The 21,543-nt window shown below is 36.0% G+C and overlaps 1 protein-coding gene across 1 annotated transcript; it reads left to right on the forward strand.

Moving 5' to 3' along the window:
• Positions 1–792: 792 nt before the first annotated feature.
• Positions 793–20,768, forward strand: AFM (afamin). The gene is made up of 15 exons (XM_019665301.1): positions 793–930; positions 3,091–3,139; positions 3,445–3,577; positions 4,287–4,498; positions 5,316–5,448; positions 6,049–6,146; positions 7,358–7,487; positions 10,169–10,383; positions 13,344–13,476; positions 15,487–15,584; positions 16,617–16,749; positions 17,502–17,728; positions 18,573–18,705; positions 19,935–19,996; positions 20,612–20,768. Exons 1-14 carry the CDS (start codon positions 843–845, stop codon positions 19,968–19,970), a joined length of 1,818 nt encoding a protein of 605 aa, XP_019520846.1. The 5' UTR covers positions 793–842; the 3' UTR covers positions 19,971–19,996; positions 20,612–20,768.
• The last annotated feature ends 775 nt before the right edge of the window (positions 20,769–21,543 follow it).

Consider the following 21,543-nt stretch of genomic DNA (forward strand, 5'->3'; position numbering starts at 1 on the left):
TCTTCTTTAGTTTCTGACACGATATTTTCAGCTCATCTTATATTTTTCATTTCCCAGTCCTAGAATAATTTATTTCTCTTCGAAGCTCAACATCCTTGTAATAGAGAAGTGTGTTTAGAACCCAAGATGTGTACACTAAATGTGCTCCTTGCTACTTGGTTGCTTTCAGGCCCTTGTAGTGGACATAACTAAGAAATAGATTTCTTTTTAAAATATTTTAAAATATTTCCACATTTAGAATCATATTTTTAGTACAGATTTAAAAATTTGAGCGATTAGTTCAAATAAAATGAATATTTGAATATTGATCCTTATTATAAGCTTGTTTTCCAAAAGCTTTAATTATATGAGCACGTGTTTTGCTATATGTTTACCAGAATGCTACATCTTAATTGTTTTCATTTTTCTAATTCTATCAAGTATATAAAAATTATTTTTAAAACTAACTTCTTTTGATTACCAGTAAAATTTAATATCTTTCTGTTGTGTTTTCTCTTTGGTGAATTATTTATTCTAGTCCTTTTGTTTCCTAACATTTGCAATATTTCGAGATTTTTTTTTCATCTTATTTTGGTTGTCTGTTTGATTAGGAAAGGTGCATACTTAACCTATGGACATTCTCCTAACTCAATAGATTTTTCTAGTGAAACACAGGGATAATTTCTTTTCCTAGTTAATAATTAGCAAAAATTCTGCAATGTGATCAAATAACAATCAAATATGAGGTATGTGAGAAATCGGTTAAACAGGTTACTTTTTTACTAATAGTCTCAAAAAATAATATAAGAACTTGATTTTCCTCAATCACATTACTTTCTTTTGTGAAACTGACTTCTAAAGAAATGAAACAGTTAAAACTTACAAGTTTTGTTATTTTCTTGTTCTTTTTGACTGAGTCTCTATCCTTACCCACAAAGCCTCAAGATGTAGGTAAGAAATTTACTTGTATACCAGCTAAGGAATGACTAAGTTGGGGTAATTTCCTTTTTTAAAAAATTTTTACCTTGTTTTCTTTTAACTTAATTTTTCACTTGTTTTTTTCTCCCCTCAACCCAACTATTATAGTTTATAAATACTGATCAGGTATCCTGAACTAACCTTCCCAGATTTTGCTTTTTGGTGGTCATATTACCCAATCTATAGACAGAAACAGTTCTCATACCAGCAAACAGTCACCAGTTTTATGTCAGTATAGAAAGTGTTGTTGGGAGATAAAACTTGGGTTTGAAAATGCTCATATTTCTTGCAAATGTGTATAGTGTACGGTAACAGTGGAACACTACTTTGAATTGGGATTTTTATGGACCTATCTTTTGTCCAACATAGCTCCCAACGGGGTGGAAAACACCTTTAGTGTATGCAGGACCCTGCTTCCTCCAACCATACAGTTTATAAATTTCCCCAAGCCTGTGCACCTATACCTCTCATCCCAAGCCTTGCCAGTGCAGTGTCAGCTTGGGGGACAGGGTGACTTTTATATTTTTTCTACCCCAAGGGGGAACATTTTGAGCTCCATCTGTTCAGAGAGGATGTCTTTTTGTGTTTCCTCTAGCATGGAAGGAGCACCTTTTTGTAACTTGCACAAAGGTGCCATAAGTGTCACAGTGGCCCTGAAGGTGTGGGTTGTCTTACTCAATTTGGTACCCCCACAGTGCCTGCTAGTTAGACCAATCACAGGGCCTGAAGAAGAGTGGTCATTCTTGAGTTCTCTTTCTCCTTTGTCCCTTGTAACAACTTGTTTAAAAATCCTGTTGATTTTTTGAGTCTAATACCCTTTGCATTCATGTTTTCCTGTGCATATTTGTTTACTTCCACCCAAACTGATGTCCTGCTGATTTCTCAATAGGACAATTGTAAAAGTCTCCTGATGGGCTTTTCTCCTATCCAGCTATTCATTCTTTCATTTATCTATTTGACAAATATTCTAGTCATTTTCTATTTAACAGGTGCTGTGGGAGGTTCCTGCATATTAGATATGCCACTACTTGGCTGGTATTTCTTACCGTGTTGAAATGATCATTTTACTATTTTATATAAACATTTCAGTGGTTCTTCTTGGCTTCCAATTGAAGCCCAAACTCCTCAGCTTTATATGTAGGACCTCCATAATCTAGACCCATGTCCTTTCTATTTTCAGTTCTGTTTTTCTTCTTTATAATCCAGTTTCTCATCAAAGTGGATTAATTGACTTTTCCTAAACACATCCCAAGGATTTTCATGTTTGTGTTTTATTCACATCATTCTATCCACATAGAAATACGAGGCTTCTTATTTTTTTGCTAGCTGAAATCTTGTACATTTTTCAGATTGAATTCATACACCACTCCTCCTATAATCCATTTCTAGTTCTTCACCCCTGAAGCATTCCTGTCATATACTTACTCACATTACTTTAGAATGTCATATACATTCTAAGTTGGATTGCAGTCATGTTCACGAGTCATTTGCACTGTGAGAGTACTTAGGAACCTGAGGTCTAGGGAAGATGTCTTGGTCATTACTGATTGCATCACAAGTTCCAGCACAATACTTAGCAAAACTAATGACTCCATAAAAGTAGTCTATGTGGACAAATGTAAATGTGCTCTGATTAGTATATGCTCATTGGGAGGGAATTAATCATCTGAGACTAGTCCGAAAATTATCTAAATATCTGTGTCTGGCTAGCCTTATAAACTATACTGACTACCAGCATGTTATGGTATCTCTTGTTGCAGCAGTAAATCACATATCAGTTAACCTTCATATTACTTTTCTAGTCATACATGATAAATACTTAACAGGAAATGGTGCCTGTATTTGACCTTTGTGTCCAAGGAGCCATCAATGACAAATCTAAAGTCTGGTCAGTTTGAGATTAATTCAAGTCAATTTAATTTAATGAATGTATCTTTAGCACATAATCAGCTGTGATTAAGATTTCATATTTGGTTCATATGACTTTTTCCTTCTTGTTAAATAAACCAAATTATTTTCTACCATCAGTTCTCTATTTTATACTTTGTACATTTAGATATCATCCTTAATTATTTATTGGGAAAACGTTAAAATACCAGGATAGATAATAACCTAAATATCTTTGCTTTTCAGATGATGTCAGCATCACCCAGAAATTTATATTTGAGAAATTTGGATATATGTGAGTTTTTCTGAAGTGTTTTTGATGATGATGGTGTTTATCATAATATTATCTGATATATTCCAGAAACCTTGATGCTTCTCAAAGTAACTTAACTAAGTAGACAGCATATCAAAGAAGTAAATACAGTATTAATCATAAAATTTAGATGAAGTAATGGAATAATCAAGAAGTTGTAAAATTTATAACTCTGTACTCCGATAACTTCCTGACGCTAGTCAACAAATGGATGTTTCTGTGAGTTTTTTCTGGACAGACGTGGCATGTCTGCAGGTAATCACTGTGCTCTCTGTGGACTGTTGCAGCACTACCATTACATTTGCTCAATATATTCAGGAGGCATCCTTTGAAGAAGTAGAAACGTTGGTAAAAGCCGCGACAGAATACAAAGATCAATGCTTGGCTAACGTGACACTCCCACATTGTTCAAAATTAGCCGTAAGTAAATTGTTTGCACTTCTTAAACAAACAAGTTCATTTGTCAACACTGACAGAAATTTTGCCTTAAAATATAAAAAAGAGATGCTCCGTGCCCCTCATTTGTATTTGGCCTGGCTTGGATATTTAGGATAAGGCAGTTTCCTAGGAGAGGTGCAATTCTGTATTACTACACACAGGAGAACTTGGCCATGAGCTTGCAGTCTTGAGCTAGCAGTCTGTGCAGTATGTATACAGACACAGGGTGGCCAAAAGCCTGCAAAGCGCACAAAAGTACAGAGGTCCTTCTTTAGCTGCCTGTCTCAATATGTACTCTACTATCACACCCTATTTTCTTGGCCTTTCCCAAACATAGTCATCATCTGCATTTCTAGAAAAGTCTTACCAAACACCACTACTAAATACTTTACCGACAGTTTCACATTCTGACCCTGTCACTTGGGAGAGGAGGGGAAAAAAGCTGTCATGCAAGGGAAATATAAGCAGCAAAGAAAAGTAAGAGGTTAAGGGACCGCAGGATAGGATAGAGAAAGTTCCCCAAAGTACAAGATGGTTGTCAAGGGAGTGGGTCAAGATGCTGTGCTTATGCTATTGGGGAAATTGCAATTTTTTTTTCCTAAGGGTGATGCTCACTCATCATTGTGTGAAGTCAGAAGGTTGAGAAGCTTCACGATGAATGAAAAGTATCTTTTACTTCTCTGTTGTCCAGAATGTTGCTTTGCTGGATGTGATATGTGCTGGGGAGCAGCTACCAGAAAAGCATAATTTTTCACACTGCTGCAGTAAGGTTGGCTTCGAAAGAAGACTCTGTTTCTTTCGTAATAAGAAAGCTAATGTAGGATTTCTGCCTCCCCTTCCTTCCCTGGACCCTGAAGAGAAATGCCAGGCTTATAAAAACAACAGAGAATCTTTTCTAAGCAAGTAAGTTTAATTTTAGAAGAAAAATGATCTAATTAAAGAATTATCCTTAAGCTAAAGAATATCTAATATCTATTCCCAAGGAACTTAGCTGCATTCATTGAATGATTAATTCATTTAACGTGGGTCTGTGTGCAGTGTAGAGGATATAAACATGAATAAGATATGAAACTTGCTTTCAAGATCCTTTCATTAATGATCTGTATTTCCTAATGTGATAAGCCCTAGAACAGAAGTGCTTGTATAGTGCCAAATTGCTAGTGGAGAAAATAATATCGTCTTCTCAAAGGGAAAGTGCAGCTTTTACGGAGAGTAAACATTAAATCAATAAATGTTTAGCAAAAATCTGTTTTCAATCGTGCAGTAATTGCAGAAGAAGAGATGTTTTCTTGAAAGCTGGTATACTCATTGAAACCTAAATCACACGTTGATTTGAACATAAGTGAATCTGATCCTTGAATCTCAGATGGAGTGGACCTAGGTGGCTCATCTTTAAACATGAGTGGGCTGCTGGGGGAGGGAACGACAATAGCCACGTCTCAGCATTCAGGATTAAAACTGCAAGGATCACTCTTATTTTAGAGGCGGTAATTTCAATAAGACTCTAAAAACTTTTATTGGAGACTGGCTAATGCTGCCTTATATTGAAAACTTCTGTGATGGGAAATCCTTCTTCATACTTTCATTTTCACAACTTCATCTCCTTGTCTTTCCCTATCTTTCCTTTCCCTTCCATTTTCTTCCCTCCCCTTGTCTATCATTCCTTCATTTCTTTCCTGTTTCTTTCCTTTCCCCTCTTCTCTGCTTTTTTCTTTTATAGCTATATCTATGAAGTTGCCAGAAGGAACCCTTTCGTTTTCGCCCCTACACTTCTAACCGTCGCTGCTCGTTTTGAGGAGATGGCTGAAACATGTTGCGGAGAACAAGACAAAGCCAACTGCTTTCGAACAAAGGTGGGCATTACATTTATTTCATTAAAGGATAAGGAGTCACCCAACACAGCAGATCCTTCTTTAAAATTCAATTATAGCCAAAGAGTTGTTTATCAGTTATAAGCATTCTCTTTTTACTTTTACTGATTTTCAACCCTTTGGCCACCTGCTACTGATCTTAAAGCTCTTACTACCTGAGACCCTCAAAAGACAATTACGCATTTCCAGAGTCTCTCTTCTGGCTTTGTCTTCCTTGTAAGTTGGAAGAAAGCCTTATTGAGTGCATATTCAGGGTAAAAGATTATATTTTATCTTCTATCTTTGGCAAGCCTTCTTTTAGCTAACTATAAAACAGAATCATCCCAGTAGTGATGGACAAGCTCCCAGCACACCACACTGCTTGCCTTCCCACCAAGTCCAAGTTATCAGAAGACTGGCCCCACCTTTATAATGTGCTGCAAATGCATATTTCTCTTGATATGTAAATTTACTACAAGAAAAACCACTAGATTTTCTGTTTCTGAGCACACGTTGGAATAGTTTGGTTGACATATAGTTAAGAAATAAGAGAATAGTGGGATTTTGCTTTTGCTTCAACAGAATTTTCACTTTCTCCTTCAGGCACAGCCTGTCATACAATATTTAAAGGCATCGTCTTCTTATCAAAAAACTGTCTGTGGGACATATTGGAAATTTGGACCACAAGTCTTAAAATCTATGTGAGTTTTATAATATGTATCTCTATAAAATACTTATTATATATTTTATAATATGTCTCTACTCATATTTACTTATCTGTGTTCCATTTTTGTTTAATTGTTTATTACTTTTTATTTATACTATTTTTAGTTTCCCAGAAGCTTTTTGTTTTTTTAATTTTAGCGTTTTTTGTTTTTACATTTTTTTATTAGTTTCAGGTGTACAAAACAATGTAATAGTTAGGCATTTACACCCCTCACAATATGATAACACTCCTCCCCCAATCTACTACCCCTCTGACATCATATATAGCTGTTACAGTTCCATTGACTCTATTCCCTATGCTGTACTCCATATCCTGTGACTATATATATATTAAATTATAGTTGACTTTCATTATTATTCAGCTTCAGCTTCAGCTTCAGGTGTACACTGCAGTGGTCAAGCCTCTATACTGTCCATGAAGTGGACTCCCACAAGACTGTCACGGGGATACGAAAGACAGTTTGGGGAATATAATCAATAATGTTGTAAAGATTTTGTAGCATATCTGATGGACACTTGTCCCCAGAGGTTTTAAGGTGGGTCTCAGTCTATGTGGATAGCTCAGAGCCAGGACATTAGGTGGGAATTAGAAAAGACCCAGGAGGTAGGGAGACCTCAGAGAGAAAGAGGGCTGCTTCTCAGATTTTTTTTGTTTTATTACTTGGGAATCTGAATTGGCCTGGGAGTTCCCAACCAGAGTTTTAAAACCTCCCAATGCTTTACAGTGACTTATCCATCCATTTTTTACCTCAATGACTAGGAGACAACCTTATAAGGATAAATTTTATCTCAACTGCTCATCCTTACCAACTAGTAATGGTGCTAGTGCAATGTCTTGAGAAAAATACTGAGATTTCAAACAAATCAGCAGGAAAGAGCTCTATGATAAATTATCTATACTTGCCACAGAAAGTGGTAGTTCTTACAAAATGTGCTTTGCTGTAAAAGCCATGGATGAGAGCATATATCTCAGGCCTTCTTTTCCCAGCCTTGATCCAGGACTCAAAATATCATCTTAGGATTTTCAAAGTGATCATGTGAGCTGTGCAATGTATAAACAGGTATTTGGTAAAGATATCTGTGAAAGAACAAGGGTACCAATGCTTATTGCAGTTCTACTGTGTCATCCAAGAGCTCCCTCTTGTCTTACTCACTTGTTTTAGTGATTGATCAATTCTCTTTCTAGAAACATTGCTATACTTAGTCAAAAATTTCCCAGGATTGAATTTAAGGAACTTACCTCTCTCTTAGAAGATGTTGTTTCCAATCATGACGAATGCTGTGAAGGGGATACCGTGCATTGCATCCGTACCAGGGTAAATATTGTTTCTCTCCCAATATACACAAGATTGTCTTTAGAATACTCAGTAAAGTCTGTTTTATATGGCTAAATGTTCTTGGTATAAAACTTCAGGAATTTAGAATTTGTGAATATTCATTTTGGCCAGAGTAAAGCTCTCTTTAATATTGCAAATCCTCTGTTAGTGATATTAGAAAATAGTAGTAAAGCTCAGAGAATGATTTGTTACCATTATATTTTTAAGAGCTGTTTTCTTTGAGTTTCCTCAGTGTATTTAGGAACAGTCTTTGCAAATAAGTGGATATGTAAATTTAAAGTACATTTATTCTTTAAAGTGGTTCTCCAAGGGCATAAATTGGTCAATACATTGACATAGTTTGAGTTGTTCATGCACACAAAGGTAACACAATTTCATTTAAATTATCCTGACTTCTTGGTTGAAATTAGACATTTCTTAATGATTTTTAATTAGTTTTACTGTTTTAAATTCACAGTGAAATAGTCTGTTAATTAAGCAACCTGAATTTTAAAATATGAAGATATGCACATTTATTTCAAGCAGTGGACAACAGATGTCCCCAAGAATTATTTGGTTCCTAACCGTGCTCCAGTTAAAAACTGTCTCACTCTCTATTTATTTTTTGTACTGTTTGATTGTTTATAGAGATGTGGGTTTAATAATATTAGATACAATGTACTGAATTAGAATATAATTGAGAATTTTTCTGTGAAGTTTGGAGCTAAGACTAAAGGATCATATAATACCCTTAATTTCCTGTTTGACAACTATATGGAAAAATAAGAGGAATTGAATTGTAGTTCATTCAAAATAGAAGTGAATTCCAGACAATAAGAGGTGTGTTGCCTAGAATGATAGCCTTAGGTGAGATGTGTATATGTTTGCAAAGAATGGCTCTATGGTTCTATGTGATTTATTGAAACATGGTGCCAATGACCATTCCATTTCACACCTCAACCCTGAGCTTCATTCTATTCCTCACCCTTAATGTTCACCAGAAAAAGATTCCAGGCAGGAGGAACAGCTTGAACAAAGTTAAGAGTCCTGTAATAGCCTGGTGTTTTGATGAAACTCAATGTAGTTCATGTGAAGTTGGAACAGAGAGTAGGAAAAAATGTGCAGACTCATTCTGGAAAGTCCGGAGAAGGGACTAGGGGGCCAGATCAGCTTTTAAAAAAAGTTATTCAACTAAATGCAAATCAAAACCAAAATGAGATACTACCTCACACAAGTCAGAATGGCTATTGTCAAAAAGTCAACATATAACGTGTTGGCAAGGATGTGGAGAAAAGAGAACCCTTATGCACTGTTGGTGGGACTGAAAACTAGTGCAGCCACTATGGAAAGCAGTATAGAGGTTCCTCAAAAAACTACAAAGAGATATACTATATGACTCAGCAATTGCACTTCTGGGTATTTATCCAAAGAAAATGAGAACACCAATTGAAAAAGGTATATGCACCCCTATGTTCATTGCAGCATTATTTACAATAGCCAAAATATGGAAGCAACCTAGGTGTCCAAAGAAGATGTGGTATATACATACAATGGAATATTATTCAGCAATAAAAAAGAATGAAATCTTGCCATTTGCGACAATTTGGATGGATCTAGAGGGTACTATGCTAAGTGAAATAAGTCAGGCAAAGAAAGACAAATGCCATATGGTTTCCTTATATGTGGGATCTAAAAACAAAACAAAACAAACAAAAAAAATAGACTTGAAACAGAGACCAAAGAGGTGTTTACCAGAAGAGGGGGGTGAGTGGATGAGTGAAAAGAGGAAGGGGAATATAGTCAATAATATTGTGATAAGTTTACATGTTGAGAGATGATTACTAGAATTAGTGGGTATATTACTATATTGTACACCTGAAAGTAATATAACCAATATTAGATTGTATACCAACGAAACTTAAATAAAAAATAAATTTAAAAAATTATGCAACTAATGTGTAAATAAGATAACATCATCCTCTCCCTTATTCTCACAAGTTTATGTAGAGTCAGAATTGGAATGAGGGGTAGGGAGAGGCAACAAGGCAAGGTTTTCTTTTTTTGTATATTATTTGATAATTTGAGCAGCTTCAAATTAATAATACCCATAGGAAAATGACAACAATGAGTATAATAGTTTCTTATGTTACAGAAGTCTTCTTCTGGTAATTACTGTAGTCATTCATTTGTTTACCATTCTTTCATTTACTTATCAAATATTTATTGAGTTTTTACTATGTGATTGGCAATATAGTTTTCAGTCCGCAAAAGAAGAAATCTATGATTATAGATATTAAGTAACATGTCTTTGATGGCCCTCATTGAAGCACAGGTAAACTCTTATTGGAAAGAAACATTTAGAATTAAAAATGTCAATATACCAGGGGAGTAGGGGTAAGGTATTTAATAGATAAATATTTAACAATAAATGTGCATTTATAATACAGTCTATTTTTCATAGTTATATCATCTAAAATCCTGGGAAATATAGCTTGTCTTAATATAAAGCTTCATGAGTATTAAATGTATACAAAATTTAAATGAATTTAATCTATCAAATTAGCTGATGAAGCAATTTCAGATGTTATACTCATCGTTGGTTTTGCATTCCCTTAAAAAGAGAAATCCAGTCCTGAAGAAATTGTAAAAATAAAATCATTTATCATTCTTACTTGATCCAGAGCACAGTTATGAGCCATATTTGTTCAAAACAAGAATCCATCTCCAGCAAAATCAAAGAGTGCTGTGACATGAAAATACCAGCACGTGGCGAGTGCATAATTTCCACAATTAAAGATGATAGACCAAAGGATTTACCTCTAAGAGAAGCAAAATTCACTGAAAATGAAAATGTGTGTGAAGAACGAAATGCTGACCAAGACAGCTTCATGGATGAGTAACAAAACTTTATATTGAAATTTATAAGGCAGACGGAAACATATGATTTGACCTATTTTGGCTAATTTGGGTAGAAGGAATGGGAGCCATTCAAGTCATTGGGTACTACAGAATTTTAAAAAATCATGGTTATAGATTATTGTGTTTTCCCATGATTTTAAGAAAATGCAACCATAATGTTATAGTGATGGCTAACAATTATTGAGAACTTGATATGTGCTAGACAATGGGCTAAGTATTTTATATAGATTATATATTTTAATTCTCACAATGCATGTAGAATAAATATGATTTCTCCCAATTTTTCAGATTGGCAAAATGTGGTACAGAGAAATTAAATAACTTGTTCAAGTTTCACAGCTAAAAAATAGAAGAGTTAGGATTTGACCCCAGAAGGTCTGGTCTAAGAAGTTGCAGATTTAACTGCCAAGCTAGGCTGTTCAGGGGGACTGGTGGACTTGAGCCGAAGGGCCAAGGTTTCAGTCATGGTTGAATCACTGGTTAACCTCCTTGTGCTTTAGTTCAATATATATAAAATTCATGCAATATTCATCTATTCAAAGTTTATTGGTAATTAAATTTAATCCAGGGACTTTACTAGGTTAGACAGTGTTTGTACCCCTAGTAAGCTTCCATCACTAGGGAGTATGACGTGGGAAGAGACAGGCATGCATAAATGAGTGCAGAAATATTCTTTTATTTCTGATGGCACCATGTGCTACATGCGAGGATGGAGGAGGAAGTGATCTGTTCTACTTAGAGACCCTGGAAAAGCTTGATCAGGAGGAGGTTCTTGAAGAAATTTTGGTAATCTAGGCAGAGGAGGTAGAGCATGGGTCGAAATATAACACTACTTGGTGTATGTGTGGCTGTGAGTAGGGTATCTGCAATGGAAGACAGGGTAGTGAGAGGTCAATGGGGTCAGATCATGCAGAATTCCTAAGTAACGAGATGCCACTGAAGGATTTTCACTGAAGAATAAGGAAGGACAAAGTCACTTTCGTTTTTTAGAAACTTCATCTGGAATGAATCCCAATTTGGGCTTAGGTGGTTGGGTAAATTGTTTTCACATCCAGTAAGTTGGGGAATATGGGTGAAGAAACAGATTTTGGGGGTAAGAGAATATTTCTGGATCTGACCACATTGACTTTGAGGTGCCTGTGGAAAAGCTAATTGGGATTGTCATGGGACAATTTTATATGTGAACTTGGAACTCTGGAAGCAGGTCTGGATTGAAGATACAGGTTATTGAACACTTGCTAAGTGCATCTCATTTACTAAGCAATTTAATTTTCAAAACCACCCTCTGAGGTTGGAATATTTTTATTATCCTCATTGTATAGGCAAGGAACCTGAAGCACAGAAGTTAAGTAACTTGCTCCGACCGCACACAGCTAATATGTGGTAGAACCAGGATTCAAACACAAGTAGTCTCACTCCAGATTCTTGTTCTTACAGCCACTGTGTTCTGTTGGTTTTCACAAATCATGGTATTCAGTCAATTTAAATGTAATCAAGTACATTTCACTTGTACCTGACACATGTGCTCACTAAATGAGAGCAATTTTTATCATCACCATCATCTCCATCATCACCACTACTACAATATAGACCATGTTTGAAGTGTGGGGAGAAATGATAAACAATGATGAGCATGCTAAGTCAGAAACAGAGTTTTAAGGTGCAGTCTTTTTGGATGTGAACGTTTGACGAAGACCTCAATGGATCTGTCAAGCTAGAGTAGGCTTCCAGGGGTTTTTGTTTGCAGCGTTTTGGTGGTGTATATTTAGGTGTAATTTTATTCTTGGGGAAAAGTCTATGACTTATGTCAGGTATTAAGGGGAGCCCTTGATTTTCTGAAGGTTAAACACCACTGCTTCAGAGTATGGGAATATAGCCTACAAATGGGACTGAGAAGGCAGATGAGAAGCAGGGGAGATGATGTTAGAAAAACCAAGATTAATCAAGATATTCAAAGGCTGCAAAACGAAAGGAGTTGAAAAGAGTTCCCTGGATTTGAAAAGTTCTTGTGAGGTATTGTTTTACAAAACGTGAAGACCACTTAAATTTATTTTGAATGGAAAGGATTCTTTTATGGAGAAGACTGTGATTAGCACAGCTGAGGCACTTAGAGAAAATGCTCCTATCTTGAAAAGAGAGTCAGCTTGGTTTAAAAAGGATGAAGTAGGCATCACAGGGAATCTAGGTTTAAATTTTATACTCCCATTAATAGCAAGGTGCTTAACCGGTCAGAGTCTGAGTTTCCTCAGCTGTAGAATAGCGCTATCTTGAGGACTAAGTGAAGTTAAATAAGAAAATGTTTATAAAGGCCAGAAAGCATATCTTTATCTATTATGTCCAAAGCTTGATCCAATGCCTAGCACCTACTAAGGGCTTAATGAGTGTTGGCCTCTTTGCTCTCCCTTTCCCACTTTCTCCCCAAATCACACCCACCTATACCCTTGGAGCCTCTCACTGAGGCCTTGGAAGCCACTGACAATGATTTACAGCTACAGGAGTGATTACTCCCAGATTTGACAAGTGACAGGATGAAGTAATGGATAAAGAGGGCTGCTCCACAGTCTCTCACCAAGGTGGCACTGAGAGTGGGGAGAAAGCCATATTTTTACCATCTCAAGTTGAAAGTCCGAATACATTTTCCAATAGAATTATACTTGATATAGTAATCATTTTAATAATTAACTCTAAATAACTCTAACAATTCTATCCTGTCCAGTAAAAGCATAGTTAACTTAAAACACAATATAAAAGGGAATCTTCTTAAAATGATCTCCTGTAGTCAAAATGCCTGCTTAAATCACTTCCTGACCAAAGCAGAGGAAGACCTCAGCATCCGAGAGCAGACACAATATTACATCAGGCTAGACTGAAAGATAGCAGGATTTGGTGTTTTGCTCTCTCTCTAAGTTCTAATATAGAAAATGTTTTACATCACAGGTTTCTTTATGAATACTCAAGGAGACATCCAGAACTGTCTATACCAGAGCTACTAAGAATTGCTAGAGTGTATGATGATCTCCTGAAAGAGTGTTGCAATGCAGAAAATCCTCCAGCCTGTTACAGGAATGCGGTAGGTTCCATCATGTAGACTCAGAGACATAACTGAAACAAAACTAAACAACAAACACTTAAAAATTGATGTCAATGTTTTACTTTAGTCTAGGGGGTAGAAAATATGATTGACCAATCTGAGCCTACTTTAAATTCACTGAGAAATCATCATTGGGAAGACCAACATTATCCATTTGGGCTATGCAATTGTTTTGAACTACTAATCTATGTGTTGATGCCAAAAACTCTTCCCATTACACGTTTTACATTTATATTTTTATTGATGTACTCTGTATTTTATTGGGCCATTTTGGAATTTTTATGATTGTAAAAATTAATGATAATTTTTATTATCATTAATAGTAAATGATTATTAATATGATTAGAAAAGTACATAAAGTTGCAAAGAAAAAAGTAAAAACTTTCTGATTCTGTCACCAAGAAATAGCTACAATTAACATTTTATTTCATCTTTTTTAATGCAAATATGCATATATATATATTTGTGTGTTTAAAAGTAAGATTGGAATAATACTTCTTAAGGGATTTTTGGATCTGTTTTTTATTTAGTATCAGAAGACTTTCTATGTCATTAAATAGACTTCAAAATGTACTTTATTTTAAGTGGTGACATACCATCATAAGAATTTATTTAGCTGCTTTTCTACTGTGTGTTGGGCATTTTGGATGTTTAGTTAGGTTTTTTTAAATTTTACAAGTGACCCTGAAGTGAGCATCTCTTTCCATTCATCATTATTAATATTAATGATTATTTTCTTAAGAGAGATTTTCAAAAGGGAAATTATTATGTCAAAATATATAGGCTTTAAAAAAAAAACATTTGATGCAAATGGCCAACTTACTTTCTAGAAAGCTTTTGCTTTATAGTCCAACAGCAATGTTTGAAAATGCTCATTTCACCCTCACCTTCACCAACATTGCATATGGAGATAAACTTTGCTAGCTTTCTATGTAAAAAAATAGTGACTGTGTTTTAAGCAAACTTTTATTTGATTTTTAAATGAAATTAAGCTTTTCCCATATGATTTTAGCTATAGTAGTTAAAAATTTCTTATGAACAATTTGTTCATGTCTGTTACCCATTTTCTTATTGAAATTAGTATGTTCCTAATATCAATTCACATGCACTTCTTATGTATATAAAAATTATTTGAACTTTCTGATTTGTTTCTCATTCATTTGGTAGGTACTACTGTTGATTGATTTAAAAATGTTCATCTACTTGCCATAAAAGCCACTTTATACCTATTTATATTTGAGCAATGAAATAAGAATACTTGAGTTTCAGTATAGCTCTGCCAACTGCCCTTAACAAGGAGGTCTGTTTCTTATCCTTAAATGAATCATATTCTAGAAATATATATGTATTTTTTTACATAGAGACACAATTTGTCCCACAGCATCCATTTACTAGTATGTAGTTTTCTCTCTGGTGGCCACTCAGTAGGTGCCTAATTTTATGCCACAAGAGAGTTTGTCAAATATTTGAAGATAACTATTGGAGGTTTTAAGTTCTGATTCTAAATGATGAAAAAAAGCTATAAAATAAAGGTCAATAGGATTAAAAATATTTTGTAGTGATACATAACTAGCTGGGTCATTCTAGGCAAATTACTTGACTTCACCAGGTCAATTTTCTTTATGTAAAAGTGGAGATAACAACTACTTTGGCCACTTCAAATTAGAATAGAATATGATCATTGCCAACATAAGATTTGAATTATACTTTGTAAACTGGAAATCTCTAAAAAAAAGTACAAGATCATGATGATGAGAAATTTGGACTTTCAAACTTAGGCCGAAAACATATCTATCTACAACTATAATGATAAGATTCAAATTCTTATACACATATGTAAAAAACTACCCTTAATTTAGTGAGTAATGTACGGTGATGATAGTTTCAAAGTATTATATAAATTCAAAAAAACTACTTGACAAGTCAACATAAAGCTTATGATTAAATTTTAGATAAAGTGTTCATAAACATGATTGTTTTTATTTTCAGGAAAACAAATTCAATGAAACAACTGAGAAAAGCCTTAAGATGGTACAAAGAGAATGTGAACATTTCCAGAATTTGGGGAAGGATGACTTGAAATACCAGTAAGTGGTTTGCAAAGGAGGTGAACACTTGTGACCAGAATAAAGTAAAGAGAGCCACAAGGTGTCAACATTTTAGCTCTGTCTTTCAGTTATGGCGAATTCATAAACTCTGTGAAAGAATGAAACCACAAAAGTCAAGAACGCCCACTGAGCTCTCATATGAAGTCTTTACCAGGAATGAAGCTAGAAATTAAAGAAATACAGGATTCTGGACAAATTAACTCTCTAATGCTTTAGTTTTGTTTGGACTTGCCTTTCTCACTCCCAACCCAGAATCTCTGGATTCTGTCCCATTTGGGGAGTGGGGGAGAAGGGTAGAATGGGGAAAACTTCAGGTTGTTATAATTTCCCAAAGAAAACATGCTTGGCCCAGGATTTAAGTCCATTATACCAAGTTTCTAGAAATAATGCTGGATTTGCTTAACTCTTTAATATTTATTTTTTAGTGCTCTTGTGAGCATTCGTGAATAATACACAGTTTATTCTGGATTTCCTTAATTAATTACCATGCTAATGTAGTATGTGTTGAAACCAAACATCTCCAAATCAAACCAAAACATGTTTTAAAAAATATGATTTCACTATTTTTGCAACCTGGCTGTTAGCTGAGAAATCAAACTCAGCTCATTAAAGATCTTAGTTTTCTTCATTTCAGGTTATCTTTTTCCAGCATGTATTTATTAAATTCTCCCTTTAAATATATTTATTAAGTATGCAAGGGACTTCAAGCAGGATTTTATATACTAGCCAAGGAGCTCCTAATCTCACAGGTCAAACAGGATGGCCAAATCTGAGAGTTTTTGAGATTACCGTGAAATTAAAAGGAAGCCAAAATACAGAGATGTAGGAGGCAAGGTGAAGGAAAACAGGAAGTGAAGAGACAGTTCTCTACCTTTTTACAGGAGAGAACTGAGGTCCACATTGCCCTTATGTTGGCTGTCCTTCACCTTGAAGGGCCAGGTTTTCAAGTAGCTAGACAAAGAAAAATGGGTATCTGCTTCATTCAGAACCAACAGACAAATGTCCTTTCAGCTACCTTATCAAACTCACAAAGATAGCCCCTCAGCTCTCCACTGAAGAACTGACCTTTCTTGGCGAGGATATGGTGACAGCTTTGATCACCTGCTGCACACTGAGTGAAGAGTTTGCCTGCGTTGATAATTTGGTGAGCATGGCCCATGTTCTTTAAAAAAAAAAAAAAGATATCTGCCCTCAGTGATTTATAATGATTATCTGTCTTTCCCTCATCATTGTTGTCAACATTGTTAAGCAAGGAATGTCAAGTTTCCTTTCTGGCTCAGTGTATCAAGATCCTAAGAAGCGAAAGAGAGTATCTCAAATATTTTCCAAGGGTCCTCCAAATCAACTTTCTTACTTATTTACATTAGAAGTAATTTTTCAGGGCAAATGCTTTAGGAACCACAGTAACATTTCAGGATGATACAGGAAACTGTATAATTTTAAGCAGTGTTACAAATCCTCCTCTCCTGCCCCTCCAGGTCAGTAAGAGAATTCCTGCTTCCTGCCCAATCACACGTTGGATGGATTTCTTTAGAGCCAGAATAGACAGTACCCTGGGAGACATCCCAGGAGGGTAATAAATCTAAGGGCCACAGTGTTTGGCTGCCGTTGTCAGTTGGATGGTTGCAGCTGAATTACAAATTTGTATATATGCTAAAAAGAAATTACTCTGTGGGCATTTACATTGTTATGGCTTGAAATTTTGTTATACATAATGCCACTTAGGACCCCATCCTCTACTTTAGTTTGTACATAGTGTCATGTTATGAGTACGTGGGTTTATTCTGAGTAAAGTTAACAGTGATCTTAAAACAATCTAACTATTCATCTAACCATATTACAAAGCTCCATTCAAGTTTTAAAGTCATACCTGAGTTCCAACTTTCATTGGTACAGATGGATTTAGTTCTTGGAGAAATGTGTGGAGTAAATGAAAATCGAACCATCAACCCTGCTGTGGACAACTGTTGTAAAACCAGCGTTGCCTTCAGAAGGCCCTGCTTTGAGGGCTTGGGAGCTGATAAAACATATGTACCTCCATCTGCTGCCTCTCAAGGTTTATTTACCTTTCACACAGACTTGTGTCAGGCTCATAATGAGGAGCTCCAGAGAAAGAAAGACAGGTACTAACATTCTCTTCCATTCATCATTTTCTTCAGCCCAAAGACACACTGTGCATTAATGAGAAGGCTTATTGTAATGAATATGTGATTTTTGAATTATAGCCTTGTTCCTTCCATGAAACTATCCTGTTTTTCCAATTCAGAAAAATGCCAGAGCATATTAAATGCCATTGTTTATATGTTAAAACCTAGCTAGCTAGTCTTTTCCTTTGGTAGAGCTATGGAGTGTCTAGTAGACTATAATTTGCAAAGGTGAGTTAGGTTAGCCAGCAGAAAGGCTCGTAGGTAGGTTTTTAATGAATGAGATTTTTTTGAGGGAATGTCCTAGATGGTTTCCCTGAGAACCTCAAGAGAAGTTTATAAAAAGAAGGCCCACAAGAGAATGAAATTTTATTTTACTTTTTTTAGGCAATGCTATAAATACCAAGGAATAAGACCTATTTTTTAGATCTAGGCAATGTCTGTATCAAGTGGAGTGGAAACAGAATTCAGCCTCTGAAGAAGAGGGAATGGAGGTTGTTTTGGAAATAAATTTTCTAGAAAGATCAAATGTAGTCACATATTCTAAAATGCTTTGTATAACAAAGACCTAATATATGTTCACATTTTTATACCATTTTGTCTAGTTACATAACCCTACAAAGAATGTTACTGCGAAAATTCATCCCATAAGTTTAACAGGAAAGTTTCAGGAGACTCTTTCAAAAGTAGACTTTTCACTTTTTGTACTCACCCAAATTGAGACCCCCCCCCAAGACATGTGATACTGTAACAAGAATTTTGGGAAAGAAGAGCTTAAGAAAGAAAATTTTAATTCATTCTATTGGATATCTTTGGGTCACAGATTTCTTGTCAACTTAGTGAAGCTAAAGCCTGAACTTACTGATGAGGAGCTGCGGTCGTCACTCACAGATTATACTAACATGGTGGACAAGTGCTGCAAAGCAGAGGGGCCGGAAGCCTGCTTTAATGAAGAGGTAGCTATATTTATTTTCTACTGAAATTCAACTGGTATTTCTGGTTAAAAAAAAATAAAACAAAACAGTACTCCCCATAGGACACTGCTTCTGCCCAACAACGTCTCTGAGGCCTACATTTGAGAGCACAGTTGCTACACAGATAATATGCAGCTGTCTCCGATAAGATTCTGTCACTGTCTCCTTGGTGACAGTGTGGTGTAAGAAAAGATACCAGACAAATTCAGGTTCTGATGCCACCAGTCTTGGCCATATAACTTCAACTGAACTGCAGTTCACCATCTGTAAAGGAGGGTGGTGATCATTATCCTTCCATTATTCCATTGGTCCTTACCCTTCTGGTCTGAATCAATCATAATCTTAATAAAACAAACAGTCAAACTCACTTGCAAAGGGAATTAATCAGCTCCAAAGGGAGAGGAAAAAGGAGGGTACTACTATGTGAAGTCTTTTGGGGGTCCCGCCTTCCTGGGCCTTGTCCCAACATCCCTCAGTTGAGAATACATGTGTGTGAAGTGAGGAAGTGGGAGATAAGGGTAGAGGAGGAGGAGAAAGGAGATGTGTTCCTCCTTATTCTCACTCCAGTGACAGAAGTCTGTGACTGACTCGCCCTCGTGTTCCAGGATTCTCAGGTACCTGTGAATGTCAGCCCCAATGGATGGCTCCTTGGAAGTACTTCTGCACTATTTTCCAACTGTCTTTCTCAGTTTCTTTCCTAGCAACACCCACTCCACTCCAGACTCATTCACGATTCATGTGCACACACCTACTTTGTGCACACTTGCATACTTCATGCACACTCACAGGCACACATGCTCACACATGGATTTTCATTCTGGTTGAGATCCCTCTACTTTTTCCAAGTGAATGCTTAGTCTGTGAGAATTATTATTATTTTTTGGTACATATTATTTGTTTCTTTTTAATAGGTTTAATGTAATTAGAGGGTATTTATATCTAGCATTTACCTGGGTGAGTGTGTATGTTGAGCCCATTGTAAAGGAAGGGATGAATTTATGGGCAGTTCGTAAAGGGTTGGGTGTCTGAATTCAAGTTCACTTGAAGAAAAAGTGTTGTTCACTGTTCCCTGTATAATATGTGAGTGGTTTAATTTTTCTTTCCAAAATTCAAGGCATCATGCTTCTCTAAATTTAAATAATGTCTTAATTTTTTTTTCTATATGTATGTATTTAATTTTATTTTTATTTAATTTTATTTTCCCCTCTCAGGGCCCAAAATTGGCAGCCAAAAGCCAGGCTGCTTGAGGAACATAAAATAAAAACTACCAAAGGTAATACTTTCTATCTCAATCAAATGCCAAAGCTTATTTGGTTGCCCTAGCATTTCCCCTCTCGTGTTTCAATGTCTATTTCTGGTTCACCCTACATGCCTGGTCCTGTAATGTATCTACCACCCCTTATGGAGTAGCACTGCTACATTTGTGCCGGCATTTTTTCTTTCTGTTCAAGCAGTTTTCTAAGTAGCCAAAGGCACCCACTCCTCTGCCTTTCAGCCCAATGCACTCAGCTCTCTGGACGAGAAAGGGGAGGCAATCGAATATCTGAGGGTTGACAGAGGAAGGGTTAGGATGGCAGACAGGCCTCAGTCAACCTGTTCCAAGAGTCTTGCTGCAGCATTTACATAAACAAAGAGTGATATGTTTGTGATTTCAAAAAGACATATACAGAATGCCCTCTCCTCTACAGTTTATGTAAGATGCATGCACACAATTTAGGAACAAAATGCTGCCTAGATATAGCAATGACATTCAATGTCTGGCAAGAGTTTGGATCTACAGGCAAAACCTAGTTACCATGAACAATTTTTCATATACATGACTTTCCATTGCCCAAGTTATAATATTTCATATTCCTTTGCTGCAGAGGATACTATTTTTTCTTCCCAGATTGTGGAGAAAAGAGAGGAAGACCAACTTCCCTGCTTTCATCTGTCTTGTGGTGAATTTCATTTCCTGCGAAGATCACAGTAAAAAGATTCTTCTGGAGCCTTTACACAAAATCATGTTATTGCAACAAGCAATAAACAACAACATTATAAAGCTATTTCTCAAAGACTCGTGTCATGTGTCAACTTGATAACAAAATTAAACAATCAAGATTCTTTCATTCCATCAGCATTTCAGCTCACTGACTAAATAAATCCAACTCCGTGGAAGGCAGGACTTGAAATAGCAATTGTGGGGGCAGAATCCTCACAGATCTCATTCTTGCTGCTACTGGGAAGGAAATGGGGCATTAAGGGCATGCTACTACTATCACTATGACTAGTTGGCACTGAATGTTTTCAATGTACTAGATACTTTTCATGCATTATCTCTTTTAACCCTAACAACTCTAAAGTTGACATCACTTCTATTCCTACTTTGCAAACAGGGATTCTGAGGCTAGGGGAGATAAACTAATGTGTTCAATGTCATATGACTAGTAATTGGCAGAAGCAAGGTTTGAGTCCTCTAATTCCATTACAATATTCTCAGCCCCTGTACATACTACCTCTCAGGTATGGCCATGTTGTATGTCTTATGAAATCTGTAATTTAGAGAGGGAGAAGAGCAACAGTGAGTCTCTCTCCCTCCATTCAAGTAAAAAATTGCTGTTATGTTGGAGCTGTAAGTGGTTGGCAGTGATGTCTGAGGAGAGGGAATGGTAGGAACTGGGAGGCCAGGAAAGGGAGGTTGGTCATGGGCTCATGGCTGACCATCACCACCATTCTCTAAACTGAGGTTTTTAATGTTTCAATGTCTGAAATTGAAAATGACTATTTAATAGATAATACATGAGACTGTTCATAGAGTTCTTTTGGTCTAGCACTCAGAGC

The sequence above is a fragment of the Hipposideros armiger genome, unplaced genomic scaffold (genome assembly GCF_001890085.2).
Source record: "Hipposideros armiger isolate ML-2016 unplaced genomic scaffold, ASM189008v1 scaffold_439, whole genome shotgun sequence".
Classification (NCBI taxonomy): Eukaryota; Metazoa; Chordata; class Mammalia; order Chiroptera; family Hipposideridae; genus Hipposideros; species Hipposideros armiger.

Bases quoted from the DNA above. Each gene is read 5' to 3' on its own strand.
- AFM (XM_019665301.1), top strand. From the start codon at position 843: ATGAAACAGTTAAAACTTACAAGTTTTGTTATTTTCTTGTTCTTTTTG. The intron at 7,488-10,168 runs GTAAATATTGTT...TACTTGATCCAG, and splicing joins TGCATTGCATCCGTACCAGG to AGCACAGTTATGAGCCATAT. The intron at 17,729-18,572 runs GTACTAACATTC...TTTGGGTCACAG, and splicing joins CTCCAGAGAAAGAAAGACAG to ATTTCTTGTCAACTTAGTGA.